The sequence below is a fragment of the Pogoniulus pusillus genome, chromosome 2, assembly GCF_015220805.1.
Source record: "Pogoniulus pusillus isolate bPogPus1 chromosome 2, bPogPus1.pri, whole genome shotgun sequence".
In the NCBI taxonomy this organism is placed as follows: domain Eukaryota; kingdom Metazoa; phylum Chordata; class Aves; order Piciformes; family Lybiidae; genus Pogoniulus; species Pogoniulus pusillus.
Genome location: NC_087265.1, coordinates 33,609,565 through 33,629,063, shown reverse-complemented (window position 1 = coordinate 33,629,063; position 19,499 = coordinate 33,609,565). Strand labels below are relative to the sequence as shown.

The 19,499-nt window shown below is 42.2% G+C and overlaps 1 protein-coding gene across 14 annotated transcripts in view; it reads left to right on the top strand.

Moving 5' to 3' along the window:
- The window catches only part of HDAC4 (histone deacetylase 4), a 277,057-nt gene that overhangs the window by 170,736 nt on the left and 86,822 nt on the right, over positions 1 to 19,499 (top strand). For 11 of the 14 annotated variants that reach the window (XM_064159879.1, XM_064159896.1, XM_064159913.1 and 8 more), the window contains 3 exons: positions 1,388 to 1,538; positions 5,365 to 5,485; positions 11,353 to 11,474. In XM_064159879.1, the coding sequence (XP_064015949.1) occupies positions 1,388 to 1,538; positions 5,365 to 5,485; positions 11,353 to 11,474 (394 nt within the window). The remainder of the gene's footprint in view (positions 1 to 1,387; positions 1,539 to 5,364; positions 5,486 to 11,352; positions 11,475 to 19,499) is intronic. The other 3 variants (XM_064159954.1, XM_064159974.1, XM_064159928.1) reach the window with 1 other exon arrangement.

Here is a 19,499-nt window from a genome sequence, read left to right as displayed (position 1 = left end):
GGCTTTAGCACGTATCTTACTGGAGAGGAAGCAAATAAAATTGGGAGGTGGTAAATATCAGTTTGAACATTTTTTTATAAGAGAAAACAGCTTTCAGTGGAACTCAAAGGAGAAGCCTTGTGCCAGGGAAAGCACCTTTGCAAGCCCCGTGGAGATCCATAGACAGCCAGCCAAGCTGCAAGCTGCTGAGACTTGTCATTTGTCATCTGTATTACCACAGTCTGGCTTGCATCTGACCAGCTGTCAAAATGCATGGTATCCTCTGAGCACTGGCGGTTGCTACCCCAAGGCCCAAAGGATCAAAGCCCTGCCTCAAGCCCTGGCAGAACCATCCTCCTTAAACTCAAAAAGGCTGGGGAGATCCACCCCAAATTTCCCAGGAGAATGGTGTGTCCACGCACATCTTCCAGGTGCCAGGATTGGAAGACCAGAGGATGGATTTGCACAGTGGACAGGGGCAGGAGCCTTTGGTGCTTCACATCTTGAACATCCCATTCAATGAAAGCTTTGCAAATCTTGACCTTAATTAGACAACCTGTCTCTCAGTTCTGCCTGTGGTTGTGTGTGACTAGAAGGGGGCTGGGGTAAATCCTTCATAGAGAGGTTGTTGGAAATTTTTCTTATCATGAATCAATTCTTTTGTAATTAGGCTCAGAAATGAGTGATGATTGTGCCAAAAAGGCAGCCAGTACTTTTGCATTTAGCTTGAGGAGTAATGTTTGCATGACAGACAGGAAGTGACCAGCCTTAAATGCCCCGGTCCATGGGAACTACTCTATATACAGAGAGAGAGAGGACTGCTGGAGAAATAAGAATGCAAAATCATGTAATTAAGTATTTATTTAAAAAGTCATATGTACAAGGGAACCAAACTGGTCTTGCAAAGCCTACCTTGACGATGAAACGTTTTGTTGCTGACTTGGTGTGCTCAGCAATATTGCTTCAGCATAGGGTTTGTACATGGTGAACATATTCATAACAAAAATGTCCTAATGGCCTTTTACTTAAAACAGATGATGAAGAGAAGATTAAGACCCAGGGACACAACTGCACCCTTTGTCAGCAGTCAGGTGGTTGAGAAAACACCTATTTGAGCAGAAGGCTTTTGTTGCTTTCTCTAATTAGATGCTTTCTGAACAATATGCTTGCAAACAGACCATGCCTTGAAGTCTCGAGCATATATGGTTTAACCTAAGTACTCTCCTGAACTGGAAGTGGGGCTACATGAAGTGAGTTGTGGTGCAGGAGCCTCTAGACAAAGAAAAGGCTGTTTCCTGTTTCTATGAATTCAGAAACGTTACTATCACCTTCATAGCACCTTCTGGATTAGCTCTGGGAAGCCTGATGGTGCTAATTTGCAATTTTTCCCCTTGTCCTTTCTCTGCAGCAGCAGCAAGAGATGCTGGCAATGAAGCATCAGCAGGAGCTGTTGGAACACCAGAGGAAGTTGGAGCAGCACCGACAGGAGCAGGAGCTGGAGAAGCAGCACCGAGAACAGAAACTTCAGCAGTTAAAAAACAAAGAGAAAGGAAAAGAGAGTAAGTAGCAAAAGCTTACTTGTTTCAGTGATGACAGGTAGATGAGATGAATGGAAGCCATAAGGCAGCTTTATAAAGCTGGAGAAACCTTCATGACGGCCTTTCTTCAGAGCTCGGCTGCACAGAGAGCTTATGTAAATGGTTAAGCTGTATTGAGGGTAAAAGGGAAATGTATTTCTATGCCATATCTTCATTTTTGTCTTCCTAATGGCATTTTAGCGTTTTTCAAAAGGAAGCGTGTCGTCTCTTTACTTGATTTAACATTTTTTGAAGTATTTTTGGCAGCATTCCTAATGGAGTCAGAATATTAAGCCCATAAAATGCACCAGATGCACACTGCATTTCTTTGACTTTTCTTAATTTCACTCTTTTAAGATGTAGCCGAGTTCCTAGTTCTTAGCTTTAAAGTGTTTTCATTCAGCAAGTGCTTCTTTCATGAGGTTACAGATTGTGGTTGGCTTTCCCACGTGTCATTATGCACTTCATGAGATTCAGTGAATTGATTATGGCCTCACAATTTCCCTTATCAAAGACACTTTGGTTGCTTGTTCAGTTTTCTTTTAGCTGTGAATGGGAGGAAAAATACCTCACCAAGTTGTACTATCAACTAATTGGGTCTTCATTTCAAATGAAATAAAGAAGACTGTGATAGAGGAAGCAGGGAGGGCTGATGGGTACCAGAAGATGGGATGCTGTCTGGGGACCAGAAGCAAAATAAAGCTCCAAGAAGAATTTTTCTGATAGAAAAGGATGAGAGTCTAGGAGACTAAAAAAAGAATGATCTGAAAGTTGAATTCCTCACTCCTTGCACATGCTTCTTGCAACAGCAGACTTTAAGTTGTTTCAGCCAAAATAAGAGCACGCACTGACCTTCCCCAGTGTCTTTACAAAGCAGTTCATAGGGGTCCAACATGTCTCTGTGTGTTTGGTTTGGATTTAGTTCATTGTAAACATTAGAAAGACTTAAGGATGAAAATCTACTTAAGGGAAGCAGTTTAACATTCAGGAGAGGGTAAAAGTGGTGACAATGTAGGTTTGCTCCTCCACTGCCCGCTGGCTGCCACGCGTGATGCTTTTTATTGCCCCTAGTGGCTTTCTGTTATTTTCCAAAGTCAAGGCAGCAGTCAGTTTAAAGTAGATGAAAGCTACAAGCGTTTCCACCTCACCCTCCTCATCAGCTGTTGATGTTGTGTCAATGTTTTGCTGGGCCTCTCTGCAAATATTCTATCTGGCTATTCTTATGAAAGTAATTTGCAACTAAATGAAAATACCTGTGTCTCTATAAAATGGCCAAAGCATTGAAGCACCTTTTGGATGAAATACATGGGTGAAGAGGGAGAAAAAACAGATTTTGGGGATGTTAAGTTGAAGATCCTGTTCCCATGGCTACAGTTTTATTTTTAAATTACTTTTTTATTTAAGAAGTACTATGGTGTATAATCATTACAGCACCTCAGGTCTTAAGAATACTTCAGTTATTTTTCTCACATCAGAAAATTTTGCTAAGCTAAAATTATCCTGATCTGAAATATGAAGAGTGTGTAATAGATGTAGAGTGTCGTTTATTCTCCCTGCTTCCTCCACCACTGTTCCATCTCTGTAAGGCAACATAGATCGTTTTGTACATTTTAGAAGGCAAATCACAGATCAGCTTAGATTAGTGTAATATCAGCTTCTTGTCTTTTCATCTCAGCCCTAACCTGTCCCTCATGAAGTGCTATTGTAAAGCTATTATAAAGCTTTTAATCAAAAGTATGGCTTATGCCAAAGAAAGGAAAATGTATGTGAAAGTGAAGCTCTGGACAAGGAGCGATAGTTGGTTGTCCTGTCTTTCCCCTCTTAGGACTGAACCTACAATCAGTGCATTGATGTTTTCAGACTCTTCTGAACATGGAGCCTTGGACAGTGGCTTATCTTGGGCTTCCCCACCATTCATAACTTCTCCCCCAGTCTGGTTTGCTTCATGCACTTTTGCCGTCTTGTTCCTTCTCTCATACCTTCTTTCACTCTACTGTGCCTTTTCCTTCGTTTGTGGCTGAGTGTCTTGCATCCTGCCTGTGGACTTATTCCATATGGATGGGGTTTTGATGTTTGGCTTCTGCTCATGTCCTCCTTGCTTAAACCTCTTCATGATGTATACTATCACATATGTGACAGGTCGTCCCTGGTTGCCTTTGGAGCCCTCTTTAACATCTTGATATTGCACAGTGCTTCTGCCTGTAACAATGTGCCTAGGTCCAAAATAACAGAGTGTAATGTATTGAAATTGAGTTAGGTCTCTTTTTTTCTTTCCTTCTGATCTTTCAACTCGAGGGTCAGGAGGTGAACAGTGGTCAGAAGGTCTTGCATGACAGCTTGGTCCATGACTCTAGCTTTGCCCAGAGAAAGGGAAATCTGCATGTGTTTATCTTGCTAAGCATGCATGGAGCCTTTCAGCTTCTAATTAAGGAGGAAGACATGCCAGGGGAGCTTTTGTAAATCTCAGGATCCAAAAATGTTTAGCTGCAGGTCTTCCAAGTAATGTCAGATTTATTGAAAACTGACAGAACACAGCCACGTTTGATTATTTTAAAGATGCTATTGGATTAGAGATGACACTTTTTGGAGAGAGAGGGCCTTTAAGTGTGAATTTGTCACCTATTCTGGTCTAGCCATGTGGCTTGCTACACTAAAATGAATTTATCTCCAAGTTCCTCAGCTGAACTTCTAGTTGGGCTACATGCCAAACCTATGTTTGTAGAGCTAGTGAGAAAGGGTTCTGAAAAGGTGAGTTTTTAGGCTTTTGAATGCATCTTTGGTAGTGGAACATCTTCAGGCAGTGCTTTATAGAAGTACTGCAGCTTCCTTCTCCTGAGGAGATACAAAATAATGTTTCCTCAGTTTGTCAAATGTCACCACCGTGTTGAGTAGGATCCAGGAGACAAAAGATCACCCTGCTGTATTTTAAGCTTTCATTCCCAGTATAGCAGACAGTTTTCCTGGCCTTTTCATTTTCTTGTAGCCCAGATATTTTCCTTTGGAATTCTTGCTTTACTCCACGGTATAGATGAACCATCATTTTCCACATGTTCTGCTTGCCAAACTTTTCTATGCATGACTCCATCAGGAACTCTGCCTGCGAATCTGTTCTGTCAACCAAATGCTGGTTTTAATCCATCATTGCAGTAAAACAGGCTGGTCTCTATTGTGGAGGAGATGCTGGTTAGGGCTTGCGCGGCTGACATTTTAACTCTACGCAGCAAACTTACTGCCTTTCTTCTTCAAATGTTAGAATTTCTATTTGAGGAAGTAGATGGCAGAGTTGTGAGTTGGGGTATTATGTTGGTAATATCGTACACAGACAGTTTTGAACAAAGAGGTCCCTATTTGGAAGAGTTTTCAAGACAATCTACATATGAGAGATTCTTCTCATTCCGCTTCTGCTTGCTGTTGTGACGTTTAAAAAGCTGAGTGTATGCAAGGCCCTTTTTTCTTAAATACCTTTGATAAAAAAGAAAGCTGGAATACCTAGTACAAGTGCTTTCTTCTAAGTGTACTTCTATGCAAGTGTAAGGCTCCTTTGCAGGAATCTTTTATAGTGAAATGATAAATCTCTGATGAACTCTGTTTTCAAACATAAGTTGTGATCATATGCAAAGCTAAAGTCAAGAAAAAAAAAGTCAAATAAAAGGAGAACTGCTTACTGGAGGCACTTTGTTCTTTTCTCTTTGAAAGAGAAATTCTTTTAGACTGGAAATCAAAGATTTAATTCTGAACTTTTCTGATGTTTAAATTCTTTAAAGTATGCGAATCGACGAACTAACCTTCTTTATTTTTGACATCTCAGGTGCAGTGGCAAGCACAGAAGTAAAGATGAAGTTGCAAGAATTTGTCTTAAATAAGAAGAAGGCATTGGCACACCGGAATCTCAACCACTGCATATCCAGTGATCCTCGCTTCTGGTATGGGTAAGTGGTGCTGGGCTTGTCGCTATGATTCAGCCGGTGCCACCTTTTTTCACGGTTGCTGGATGTGTGGGGAATAGACCTAATGTATTTCCAGGATGAAGCAGAACAGTGATAGAACCACGGTTTGGTTTTGCTGTGTGTTACCAAAATGTGTTTTCCAGAGAATTGCAGTGTGAGTAATTTTCTTATCTTCTGCAAGGGGTGCAGTAATTTTGTAAAGTGGCCTTTGTTGTTTTCTTTAAACCATAATTATTCAAACTTGCAAGTTCTACCATCAGGACCAAACTGTCTAAGTTCTGCAGCTTTTCACTCAAGATTTCATCCTGCCTGGTCTTAAAAAACTTGAACTTCAGTAAAATGAGTAAATCGCTTTTTATGTTTAGTGAATTGCAACTCAGGATAGCTGAGGTAGCATTGAAGTTTTAAAACCTTTAATGCTTGCTGTTCATCCTAATCTCTCAAAGTTGGAAGGTTTTTTCACTTGACTCTTCTGTAAACTGCTGGAAGCATGAAGTTCATTCTGTCTGCACTTCCAGTCCCAACCTCCCCAGTATCTGTTTCCACTGGAGGTTTTTTAAACTGTTGATCTCCAAGAAAGCCCAAATGTCATGTGGGTTGAGAAGGTAACAGCTGATGTTACAATGACATGAGAACAAAGAGTGACTTCTTTGATTCGTTGAGATGCATTAAACAGCAAATATAAATGATGGCAATGTTAACAAGGTACAAGTTTCACTTCCAAAAAATAAGTTCTTCCTTGTTTAAAAGAAAGTCAGAAAATCTGGGATTGTTTGTAAACTTCCATTACTGTAACGTTTTGAATGTCTGTATTTAAAGTGAATGGTTTGGATGTTATCTTTAGTGACCATAAAATTAATGACAAAAGTCAAGGAAACTTTGCAGTGAGATTTGTGTACAGGCTGAGTGTCTGACAGTATTTTAAGTCTTAAGAAACTTTAAATATATACAGGGATGATGAGGTCATAGCTGGCAGATGATTCCAAATTCAAGCAACTAAGCTGAAATGAAATTTGAAAGGTATCCCAGCTATGAGCCAGTACAGAATTGTTGAAGTGTTGGCAGAAAATGAAAACATTATTCCAGCAGGGTGAGTCTGAGCACTTCTTCTGCATCTCTGGAAGTCTAATCTAAGACTTGAAAATTGTATGGTTATGGCACTGGTTTAAGTAGGGAAATGTTGATAGTTCATGCAAAGATAATATTGAAGGCCCACGTGGTCAGTATAGGATAGTAGGAGAAATAGGAGAAACTGAATTTCAATCAAAACAACATAAATACCATTTTTTTTTCTTTTAGCTACCTGAAGGGGCATTGTAGCCAGGTGGGGGGTGGCCTCTTCTCCCAGGCAACCAGCAATAGAACAAGGGGACACAGTCTCAAGTTGTGCCAGGGTAGTTATAGGCTGGATATTAGGAAGAAGTTCTTCACAGAGAGAGTGATTTCCCATTGGAATGGGCTGCCCAGGGAGGTGGTGGAGGCACCGTCCCTGGGGGTCTTCAAGAAAAGCCTGGATGAGGCACTTAGTGCCATGGTCTAGTTGATTGGTTAGGGCTGGGTGATAGGTTGTACTGGATGATCTTGGAGGTCTCTTCCAAGCTGGCTGATTCTATGATTCTATGATTTTCTGCTATTGGTAATTGAGACTCACTGAGAAATTTGGGGGTTTTGTTAAAAGCAGTTGAAGACTCTGAGCCCCTGTGTTCTCTGGTTGGTTTTTTTCCCAGTTGTTTAAAATGCCTGTTAATGTAAAAGTGGTAGAAAGTCAAATAGAATCAAAGATACTAAGTAAATGTTCTCTTTCAGAGACTTTGATCTTTTGGCCCTAGAGAAACGTGGCATAGAATTGCCATCATGGGTAACTTCAGAAAATAGAAAAATAAATGTGGGAGTTGTCTGAATTAATTTCTTTTTCACTGGGAATCCAGCATTCAGAGATCAATCAGAGGGCAGCAGTGTCTATGTTACAGGGCCAGGGGTGGTGCAGGAGGTTATTTAGCCAAATTGTGTTTAAGGTTTTGGTGCATTTTCTGCCTTGTTTTAAGCTAAGGCAGAGAGCTTTCTGAGCACCAATAGATTGCTTAGGCTTACTGTGCATTGCTTTCATCTAAACATCTCCTTCCTGTTCTGTGGCAGGGATGCCAACAGGTAGAGACAACATAGAAACTGTTGCTCAAGGGACCACCATTTTTTTTCAGAGTTTAACACTGTCCCTTCATCTTCCCTCCATCTGTTTTGAGGTGGAAAGAGAATTGGTATTTTAGTTTCTACTGCAAGATGTGAAGAGAGAGCCTCGGAGGCTTTGTAAATCTTTCTAAGGCTCTCTTGGTGATAAGTTGCAGACACAAGCTTGGTCTGCTCAGCCTTGGAGGAGAGCGAATGGCATCAGGATTGCATGACTGTAGCATCTCATCTTGCAGTGGAGGATTTTTAAATGTACCCTTCAGTTGTTAGGGCAGAAGCTGAAGATTTTTCCTCCCTATTCTATTTTAAAAACATGCTGTTAGAAAAGAGAAAACCTTTAAATCAGTTGCATGTTGGTATTTATTTATATGGCATCTCATAGGTTACCAGTTCAGTTACAGGGATATTTATGCACACACATATTTCTAGTGTGATTCAATTGGGTGGTGTTTGGATTTAACACACACAAATGAGGCTTGCAGAAGATAGACTCGATGCTCCTACTGTGAGCAGGCAAGCCAATTAAGTGGTAACAGATGCTGAAATAGTCTTTTAAGTGACACGCCTGCTTTTAAGCACTTCCTCTGGTCTTATTAAGGTTTCTGAATTCCTTTTTTTTAAAAACTGAAAGCATTACTTGGAAAAAAGCAAATCTCCTTAGGTTATTGAACACCATGACCGTTCTACGTCAGTGGCTGTGACTTGAAACATGTCCCACCGACATGTGAAATAGCTGTCACTCCCCCTAGCCTTTTGGGCCAGGCTTTGGTTGCCTGGTGAGATGTCCTGATGCTTTTGCCTTCATTATCTTGTGTCTAAACTTCCTTCAGCACTGTCAGTCGCTGGTGTGAAGTTGTGTGTTTGTAGTTAGTGAATGTTTTCTAATTGATCGCTGATGTTAAAGGGCATTCTCACACGTGCAAACCAGCCCTTGAGGTGAAAAGGGACCAGATTTAGAGGTTTTGCAGCATGTACTTGTATTCCAAAGGATCTGCTAAACAAAAGAAAGGAACAGTAATGTTTCCTGGTGGTTTTAACATGAGATCTAAGTCTTCAGCTTTGTGGTGTTTAAGCTGCTTCGTAAACTCTACTTGAGGTATACAGCTCCAGTCTATATATAATTGTTTAAAATAGCTTTGCAGACTATAATTTTCAGATTACATTGATGATAGACAACAACAGAAGATGTTCTTTTGCATTTCATTGTCTGACTGTCCCTCCTGTGGATTCTGAAGCTGCTGGACAGCCCTGTCTCCAGGAGGTTTTGATCTTTAAGATGAGTATCTTGAACAGAAGTAAGAGTGATGTGGCAGGAACACAGACAGAGCACCTCAGGCCTAGCAAACAGGGATATTATTTTCCTAGGAAGTTCTTGGAAGTGGCTACTCAACTTGGTGGTAGCAATCATGAAAGGGAGTTTAACACTGAGTATTTGCATGGTAAGGAGGTAGAGAGATGTAATTACACAGCGAATTATTCCAATGTACATAGATGTCTCCAGTCTCTGTTCACAAAGCATTTGAGCACAGATACATGTGTTTTAATACGTATTCAGCTTACACTGTGGGGAAACGTTTGAAGTATCATGCACGCTTTGCTGTGCACAGGGGTTTTGAAGGACGTCAAAAGAATAGGGGATGTGTTATGTGAAGGTATGTACTTTCAGGAATGCCTGCAAGCTTGATTTAGTATACAATTCCATCTCTTTTGAGACCTCTGAAATTCTTGAACGGGCATGCAGGCCAGTGGATTTTGCTCAGAGCTGTGTAGGGTGTTGGATCCTAGTCCTCTGGCCAGATAATGTATTCCTGTTTGCAGAGTTAAATATCTGTCATTCAGCAACTCCAAAGCACATCTAAACAGGCCCTTTGAGTTCCACTTGCATTCCCTAACAAAGTGATGAAAATAGCTTCAATGTACGTGATTGTGCAGCTTAAGTCATGACAAAAAAGGGGGAGGGGGAAGAGAAAGAAACATCTATTGCTTGTATAGGCAAGAGAAAAAAATGTCATTGTGTGCCATGATGGGTTTGAGGGCTCTTGGCTTGCAGCGTCTAGGCTTCCTGTTTGTGAAACATCTCTCTGTGCTGCCTTCTCATGGTATAAGCAGATCTGGGAGGAGAAAGCAGCTCCTGTTTTCAAGAGGGGTTGAAATAGTTTTCAGTTTGCTTTGATTTTGGCGGTGATGAAGCTATGCATACATGTGGGCATTTATTGGTGCGAGCGTAAAAGAGTACATGACGTGCACGAATGCTAACGAAAAATGCAACTGCTTAAGAGCCCAAGAAATTACTCTGCCTCTATGGACAGAGAAGTTTGGAATATAAAGGTAGGAGGATTAGGAAACCACAGTGAATCAAGCTGCTTGGTAAGAACTGTGGGTATAGAAAAGGTAGATGTAGGAAAAAAACAATTCAGAGGTTTTCTGCAAGCAAATGCTGTAGAAAATTGGATGCATTTTCCTAACGTTTCTTCAGGAGCTTACTTTATGAAAGGTGTAACTTCTTGTGGAATTGATGCTGTGTATCTCACCAACAGCCTACTGCTGGTTTGAGTTCTCAAGACATATTGTACAATTGCTGTGATTTTTGACTGGAAATGGCTCATTTTGGTTCCGTGAAGAACCATTTGTAGGAGACCCAAGGTCTCCAGGAATGCCAAATTATTAAGCAATGTAAAATTCCAAAGATTAGCTCCTTTGGACAAAGTGCTCGCTTTCTGTTGTTTCATATTCTTTAGTTTTTGGAAGAAGCAGCAATCCAAGCTTTAAATTCTATTTAAAGTTAAAATGAAAGCTGGTTCGATAACCCTATGGTTAAATCAGTTATGCTGTTGATGTAGCTCCTCTGCTAACGTGCGCAGTCTGGAGACTCCCTAAAGTCTGTAGTGATGAGGGTTGGTAGAGCTCCTGAGAAATGGCAAAGCCTGGGCACAAGTCATTAAGTAGGAAAGATGCAGCCAACAAACTGGTAGGAGGCTTAGAAAACTCATTCATTATTTAATATTCTTAGCAAACAGACTGTAATTTACTTCAAGCAGCCTGCTCAAACAAAGCTATAAATTATCAGCTTTGAGAAGTTAATCTGGAAAGGTGTCGAGTGCTTTGGCCCTATCTCTGCTGTGTCCTTGGACTGAGAGGCAGTAGAGCAAAAAGGTGGAAGACCACCTATGAAGCGTGGCTGCTGTTAGCCAGTTGAAATGCGTGGCATCTTGTGTGCGTGTCCTTCAGGGTTTTGTTTTATCCCTGGACTTTGCCTGCTATGTCTGGGTTTTACTTAGCGAAGGGAAACTGTTCATTCGTGCTGTGGTTGAGGGTAGTAACAACAGCCGTGCTTGGCTTCATGAATATGACTTAGCAAAACCCGTGCCCAAGTATGGGTAAAATGATACTCATGATTAAATACCTTTGTGAGTTAGCTCTAGCTCATGCTCGACAGGGTAGTTCTAACACTGAAAATTAAACATATATTTAGTTACCTGCCTGTATATTAGACTTAAGTGTCTTTTTTTCTATGAAAACCTAGAAGGAGAAAGTTAATACCAAGATATTTTCCTTGGCGCTGTTCCCTACCGCTGAGATAACAGACAAGGTGAAGCTGCAGTCGTTCCCTTCGTGTGTCACTCATGCAAAACTTATCACTTCTCTTTCTCTTTCCTTCTGTGCAGGAAGACACAGCACAGCTCTCTGGACCAGAGCTCCCCACCCCAAAGTGGTGTTTCTGGCACCTACAATCACCCTGTACTGGGGATGTACGATTCCAAAGATGACTTCCCACTCAGAAAAACAGGTAGCGCTCGCATTGATTTTCTGTCTTGCCTTCTGCCTTTGCTCTGATGCTTGCGCCTCATATTTTAAATTATTTGTTTCATATTGCCAAAAGGATGTATTTTATGGGGTGATTTACTTAACAGCACCCACTCCCTACCGCTTCCCCTTCATCTGTGCAATGTTAGAGGGAGGCTGGAGCTGCTTTGGGTGTGAGGACTTGGAAAGCTGCAGGCAGGAGCTGTGTGTTGCGTGTCGGTTTGTGAGGTGTTTTCACAGAGTCAAAGCTAATACAAAGGTCTGGGTGTCTGAAATCAAAGTGTGTTTTGCTGAGTGATAGAAGTACTGAGAAAAGTTCATTTCTTCTGGGATTTGCATTTTATGTACAAGTTTATATTTAAAATAAATAAAAGTGTTTCTGCCAGTCAAAGCGCTGGGACTTCCTGCAAGGTTTTTAGTTCACACCTAGGCAGTTATTTCTCAGTTAGGTTTTTCTCTGCATGGTGGCTAAGCAGGTCAGTTATTTCTCAGCTATATGTTATGTAAACCAGGTTGTTTTTATTGGCTGTGGTCCTCAGCTCCATATTACATAGCTAAAACAACACAGCCTCAGCTTCTAACCTGGCCAGCTTGTGGTCCTTGCCTGCTTCCTTTGGGGAATAACTGAGCTTCTAAGACTTCATCCCAGTCTGAGGAGCAGTGGATGGTGCAGACAGTCCTGTGTGACAGAAACTGCCTCAGAACAGGAAAAAAAACACTTTTCTGAACAGATGGCAGTGGAGGTATGAGGAAAACAAGAGCATGATCTTCTGCAAGTGCTACCTAGATATTTCTCATGTAGGCTATCTGGATCTTCAAACATGGAAGGATCAGCACCAGTAGTCAAAAAGTGCATTGTCTTTGCAATAAGGAAAGAGGATGGTGTGATAACCAAATCTCCCTGTGGATTTATTACTGGTTTTGCTCAAATCAGCTGCCCTAAATCAGTTCCTAAGAGATGGCAGTCCCTCCTTTCCCTTTTGGGAGAGATGTAGTTGTTCTCATGGCAATTCTAATAGAATTAGAGCAGGTCCTAGGTGCATTGAATGGTTTTAACACAATTCTTCTTACTTTTGTAACCTTGGGGCTTTTGTTCTTTTGCCATCTGATGAGAAAAAGAGACAAAACTGTCATGGTTCTGCCTTGTGCCTCCTACCTCCCAGTTCTGTACATTAAAAAACCCTTTGGGGAACTTTGCATTCTGGACTGTGGCACTTGGCCTACTGGATGGATTTGTGGATGGATTCCCATAGGTTGTGCAGTAAACTGTCTTCCTCCTCACTGTGTGTGATGAGTTGGGTGACAAGGGCCAAACATTTCAGCTGCACAAGAAATCAATCGAAAATGGACAAGCCCTCTACAGGATACATTTCCCCCCACCCTGGGCACACCCTCTATCTTTGGTGGTGTAGTTTTGATAGTGTTTTTTTCTGTGACTCAGAAAGCAGAGCTTAGAAAAATGGATTCACTGAAAGGTAGGGCACCCTCTGACCTCTGCTTCTACATAATGAAAGACCATACACCCCATTAATGTGTGGTAGATTCTGCGGCGGTGTATGTGCCCAGATCAGCTGAAGTGATGCTGTCTGAGCTTTAGGATTTTGTCTTTTGTTAGGAAAGATGAGCACTGATGGAGGGCTGCCCTCAAAAGAGACTTCATTCATCTCTAATGCTGGTGAAGCACGAAGATGTGCTTGGTGCACACATCTGCCTGGGAGGAGAAGCTCAAGCCTGGGCTGCTAGCAGCTGTTGCTACTGTTTGCTTCTCCTCTGCTGAAGGGTTTCAGGCTCCTCTGGAAAGTGGCAGCATTTCCATGTGGGGAAGCCTCACTTGGCACCATGTCTATGATTTAGGGCCTGTGCACAGCATGATTCCAAGAGGTTTTCAGTTCTTTGCTATACCTTGTGAAACCAGGTGATCCATTTTTGGTGTGTTTGAATCCCCACAGCATAAACAGGCTTTGACATGCTCCAAAACTTCCCTTGCTCATCACTTCAGGGGACTTTACATGTCAGTTTGGGTTAGAGGCTCAGTCACCCTTCTCGTTCCCAGGATAACGGAAAGGAATTTCTTCAGGAGCGGGAAAACATCTGCACATCTCAGCCCTTTGCTGCTTCCCAGACTGAGCTCTGAATAGGGCTCTGGCTGAATAAAAGCCCTGTCAGACAGAGTGAATTAAGGTTGATAAATGTATCTAATCACATTATTAAAAATGGAAGCAACCAAAATCGTTGTTGTTTTAGAATAGGAGGATGTTGAACTGGTTTTGTTTTTCCAGAACGCTGATGCTTGTTCTTTTTGGGCACCAGCATTAATCTTTTGGTGACTGGTCTGTGGTACAAACAAATTCACTTGCAAGGTTCAGAGGAGAGATTTTTTTTTGTTGTTGTTTTGTTTTCCTTTCAATGCAACAGCACTTCAGTCTCTGGCACAGCGATATCCTGCAGAAATTCTGTTGCCAGGAATGCTAAGTTGCTTGGAGAAGAAAGGCTTCTGAACAGCCTGGTGTAAACAAAAGGCAGGGAAGGCTGGAGTCCATCCTAAATAAAGTTCTTTATTACAAGAGAGCTTTTCAGACTTTTGGCACCAGGGAAAACTCTTGTCTTTTGTTTGTAATTTAAACCCACCATGTCGTGTAGTCCAGTTTTATTAAATTTGATTAGATATTTGCAGTTCAAATAACAGAGTCCATCACAATACAGTTCTGATTACCGGGCTTGGAATCTGACCAACGTCATTATTAGCAATAGGGTGACTTACAGGGCTACAGGAAGGCAGGCAGTTTGAGAGATCATTTTGTCTAGGGTGCATTTTCAGAGCTGGCAGTGTCCTGCATGCTGAGAAATGTTAGGGCAGAATAAACACCTCACTGCACTGGATTTTAAAAATACTAACTTTCTTTACTCTTATTTCAGGCATCATGATGTCACAGGTCATTCCTCTGTGCACACTGGAGATAACTTGCTAGTCTAAAGCCCAACTGTGAATGTTGTGAGAGAGACTGGGGGACCTGGCCACGCTCCCTTTGGTAGAAGGAAATGTGTGTGTGAATGATGTTTTAAGAGCGCTTGAAAACATTCAGCATGGGAAACAGTCAGTGCTTGCAATGCCCTCCAAATGCATTCTGCCCCTGAAATCCTACCCTCTCTGATTTGTTTTAATAAATTATGTTCCACTTTCTTGGCCATTTGGTTTCTGCATGAAATTATTTTCCTGTCTACTGCCATTGCTAATTGCTTGAATCCTATTCTTCACGTGGCTGGAGGATGCATTTCACCCATTTGTCCCTATGTAACCACTCTGGGGCTCTTTCTTTTTCTAACTGAGCCGAGAACAGTCTGGTTGGTGCTGCTCAGTTTTTGCTGTGAAGTAAATGGATTAGCATGGGGATTTATATTTCCCCTTTTGTGTAGTTTATTATACATATGTTAGCATATGCATTTAGTTGACAGCTGTAGAGAGGGGAAAATATATGTGATCTTTTCTGCCCCCAGATCAGGGCTGATGTCTTCCAATTTTTATGAAGCTTCGTTATGTGCTAGAGAATCCTTTCAGAGTGATTTTAGTATCTGGGTTGGGGCAGTCTTTCATAGGCTACATTGACAACCCCAAGAGTTGTTTGTCAACAGCTTTCTTAGAGCTGCTGAAGTTACTTTTTACATAGCTTTTCAGTTTTGTAGGACTAAGGTGTCCTAATTGTCTCTTCAGGAACAAGGTGGTTCATAATGTTCCCTGCTTTCTGAAAATTGAGCAGTGCATGTATTAAAGCATGCTCTTAATTAGAAAGCTGACACAACCACCATTATTGAGATTTGTAGAGAGGGAATTACTGAACTTTTCAATATACTTTTCCTCTTGTTTATGTAGGGACTTTTCTTTGATTTTGGGGTGTTTTTTGATGTCCTGTGCAGAGCTGGACCATATCCTGTCAGACACTGTCTTTCCCACTTACTCCTGCATGAAGTTAGGGTAAGGATTCCTCGTGTTCATTGAGACTTGACAGCTAATCAGGATTTCTAACAAAAGTCACAGCCTTTCAATTAGTTGTTTTTGAAGTCAGGAGAAGCTTTGCCAGACTCAGCACCTGCTAGACTCGCCTGGCCAACACACACTCAGCTTGCTAGGATGCCTAAACTGGAAATATTTCCCTGAATCTATATTTAAACTCGACCCCAAAGTGAGAAATCCTGCTTATTTCTTTTGAAGTAAAAGGTGTCTCCAAAGTCCTAAGTGCAAAAATGGCTGCATCTGTAGCACCCATGCAGATTGTGAAGCAGGCTTAAGTCTCCTTTGTGGTTTTGCTCCTGCTATTAAATTGAAGCAAAGCTTTCCCAAGACAGCTGCTTTCCTTCAGCCCTCCTTATGCGCATGGGGAAGGGATATGTGGCTTTGCTGCTGCTTAGTTCCCCTGCCCTGAGCTGACTGCTGGTCTTTAAACCTTTCTCCTGACAGATTTGTCAGTGGAGATGGGATTTTTGACAAAGCTGGTGTTATTAAAAATGCACTATTGCTTTTGTCCTTTTTTATCTGTGATTCTTGACCCTTTGGTTTGCCAAACTGCTGTCGTTCATTGTGCACAAGAAGACCTCTCGCACCCATCAAGGGCAATGGTGGCTGTTTTTTGGTGTCTTTGGCTTGGTTCCTAGGGCTAGTTGGCCCACAGTTCCTGTTGCCATGGTCAGTGTTTTCTGAATCGTCGCTGAGACTCTGGGTCCTGGCTTTAATTAACTCCAGTATCACAGATGGCTGCACTGGGGAGGCCAAGATCAGAAGGATATTGATGGGCATGAAGATTTTAAGGAGGCAAAGGATTCCTGTGGTCCCAAATATGTTTTCACTATGGAGTTGTGGGGTAGCATCTCAGAGTGTGAGTTTCCACTACTTGCAAAGCTAGACTGAATTGGATGCCAGGCTAGCAGCTTACTAACACGTCTTTGGCAAAGCTATGTCTCTGAATTTCCTGCCTAGATAGTAAAGAAGCATGTGTGTGGTATGTACTTGGGGAGAAATGGCAAGTAGGTGTCACAGACTCCTCTTTCAGTTCCTTTTCTCAGGGGACCAGGCATGAACAATTATCCTACCTGATAACCTCCTGTCTCAGCAATGCCTCTTGCCTGCTGCACGAGTCATGAAGGAGTACTGTTTATAGGTCAAGTATTGGGTTTTAGGGCCTGTGATAGAAAAATAGTTGACCTTCAAAGCCGACACAGTTAAGAACTCACAGGAAAGGAGTGAAGGAATGCAACAAAAAGGAGACCTTACCTTGTATTGTGGTGCAAACAAGCAGAACTTGGTCCATCTACCACTTGGAGGGCTGTCCTGGCCCATGGTTTTCCTGAATTTCACCACTGTTTGGGAGCTACTGCAGAAGGAACCTGACAAATATATCTCCTGTGCTGATGGTCCCTGCAACCACTATAGCTTCCAGCCCACCATCCAGCTTTAAAAAATAGAAAAGGTCAGGTCTAGCCCATTCAAACATGAGCAGATTGAGAACAGTGACTTCACCCAAGTCCCAGCTTGCACTTAGAATGATAGAAAAACCTTTGGGAAAAACCTTTTCAATCATTGAGTCCAATCATTAACCCAGCAGTGCCAAATCCACTACTAAACTATGTCCCTCAGCAGTACATCTACACATCTTCCAAATCCCTCCAGAGATGGCAACTCAACCACTTCCCTGGGTGATGGTGAGATTGTACCTAGGCTGCAGGGTCCTGATCACTTGCCCATCCAGATGTAGCCATGAAACAGGCAGCTGGCACTTCCCTACCCACACATCCCTGCTAGGCTCCTGTCATGGGTTAGGAGCTTTTCCTCCCCCACACTATTGAAATTTACCATACTAGCTCGGATGGCTTGGAGGTAAGATGAAGCTATATTTGCAGCAAAATTTCTAAGCATATATACACAATATATTTGCATGTATCTACAATTATATACAAATTAGAAATAATACAGAAATCCAAACTCCCTCCCAGACAAAGGAAAATGCCCAGAAGGGGCTCAAAGCCTCTCTCTCTCCCTCTACTTTCCCAGACAGGCAAACGAAACAACCAGCAAAGCTTACATTGCTTTCTGTTAGCCATCATTAGTGGAAAGATATTAAAGCAGAGTGAAGAGGAAGTGAATAGCTCCAGCATCACAGAGCAGAGTGGGACAAGTTGTTGTCATTTTGGCTTTTTATCCCTCTCAACAAACCCATGAGTGATATAGACCTCATTGTTATTTTCTTTTTATAACAAATGATCTAATATCTCTCATTAGAATATTCCAATTAGCCTCAAACCAGCACAGCTCCACAAATCAGTGCATGTACATGATGTAAGCTCAGTGGCTCACTGTGGGGAGCCCAAGGACAGGCACTGTCTCCTGCTTGCTAATCATCTTTTTCCATGTAGAACAGAGGAACCCGAGAGAGAAAGGCATCCAGCATCCTGTGATGTTGGTTTCCTTGCAGTGTTGCAGAAACACTGAGTTGTTTGAATATTAGTTGCAGCGAAGCAGGTGAAATTGTTCTGAACTTCTTGCATTTGAAAGAAAGGAAAGGGAAAATGAAAGGATTTGTCAATAATTAAAATGCTGCCTTTTCCAAGAAAAGCACAATACCTCTCCGAGTTGGTGCTGATTATTGGAATGTTTTAAGTGGTTTGTTTTATGACAAAGATTGTTTAGCAGAAAATAGAGTAGGCTGAAATCCCAGTGTAGTGTGGGAGTATAATTCAGAGAAAATCTTTGAGCTTTGTATGGCATGGAGTGTCACTCAAGTTCGAAAGCATCTTTGCTTTCCCACCCACGTTGTCCTTCCAGCTGATGTGGTTGGAGGTCTGACTTTCCTGGGCAGCTCACTGTGTCCCAGGGACCCACGCACTGCCTTGGGGTGTGTGCTGCTGCTGAGAGGAGGCACTGACCTGCATGAGAAATCCCTATTGTTATAAATACCCTTTCCTGCTCCAAGCGGAGGACGTCAGTCTCTCTAATCCAAAAATAGCTTATTAAAGACAAAACTCACTTTATTCCTGTGATGCTGCAGAATAGCTCTTCAGACCAATCCCTTTGACAAAACAAAGTCTTTTAGTTTAGTGTGACCTTTTGGGAGCAGGGTCTGCAGGAGGCCTGGGATCCTAACTGTCAGTCATTCAGCAAACCTGCTCTTCTACTTCTGGATGCTTTCAGCTGCATCTCTGCTACCCTGAGACTGCCAGTAGTGTGCACAGTTTCACCTCTGTATGGGATTTCTTCTGGCCAGAGCTGAGACACTTGGCTTTTGGACCACGGCGTGTAGCAGAAACACAAATCAAGTCTGAGCTGCCAGAGCATAATGGGTATGAGCCTGTCCTATATGAGATGGCTTTTTAACCACAAGCACCACATGAATGTCATCCAGAGCAGTAGCTTGGAGTGACAACTCCAAACTGAAACACAACAGTCAAGCTCCAAGAAAACTATGTATCTCTTGAGGCATGTCCTACTGGCTTCTTGGTCTGTCATTTCCCTCCTGGCCCTCAGTGGTTTGCAGCCATGTGTGACAGTGTGAGACTGATTTATGTGGTTTGTTTTGCTTTGTTACTTGAAAGAGCATCCAGGGCAGGAGGCTGAAGTAGGGCAGGTCACTCCTTCCTGAAGGAACAGGACAGTGTCAGGCAAGAGAAGGGGAGATGCTTGTGAGACAGGGCAAGAGGGAGGTGAAAAAGGCAAACTGCCCAGAGCTGGCAGACCAGGGCATGGAATAGGTCATCATGGCCATGGCAAGAAGGTTTCTAGGTACAGAACAAATGTGGTGAGTCCATAAGACTCTGACAAACAGCACAGAGGACACCAGCATGTATATTTTTAACCAACCTCGGACTTCTATATTCTACCAGATTGCATTTCAGTAATACTCAGCAGAATTACTGAATTGAGCCTGGAGGTTTTTTAGCAGAATCTCACTTTAATGTAAGGAGATTGTTACTAAAAATTCTGGCCGTGGGTCGCTTGCTGGAGTCTCTTTGGTTTTGTAGCTAC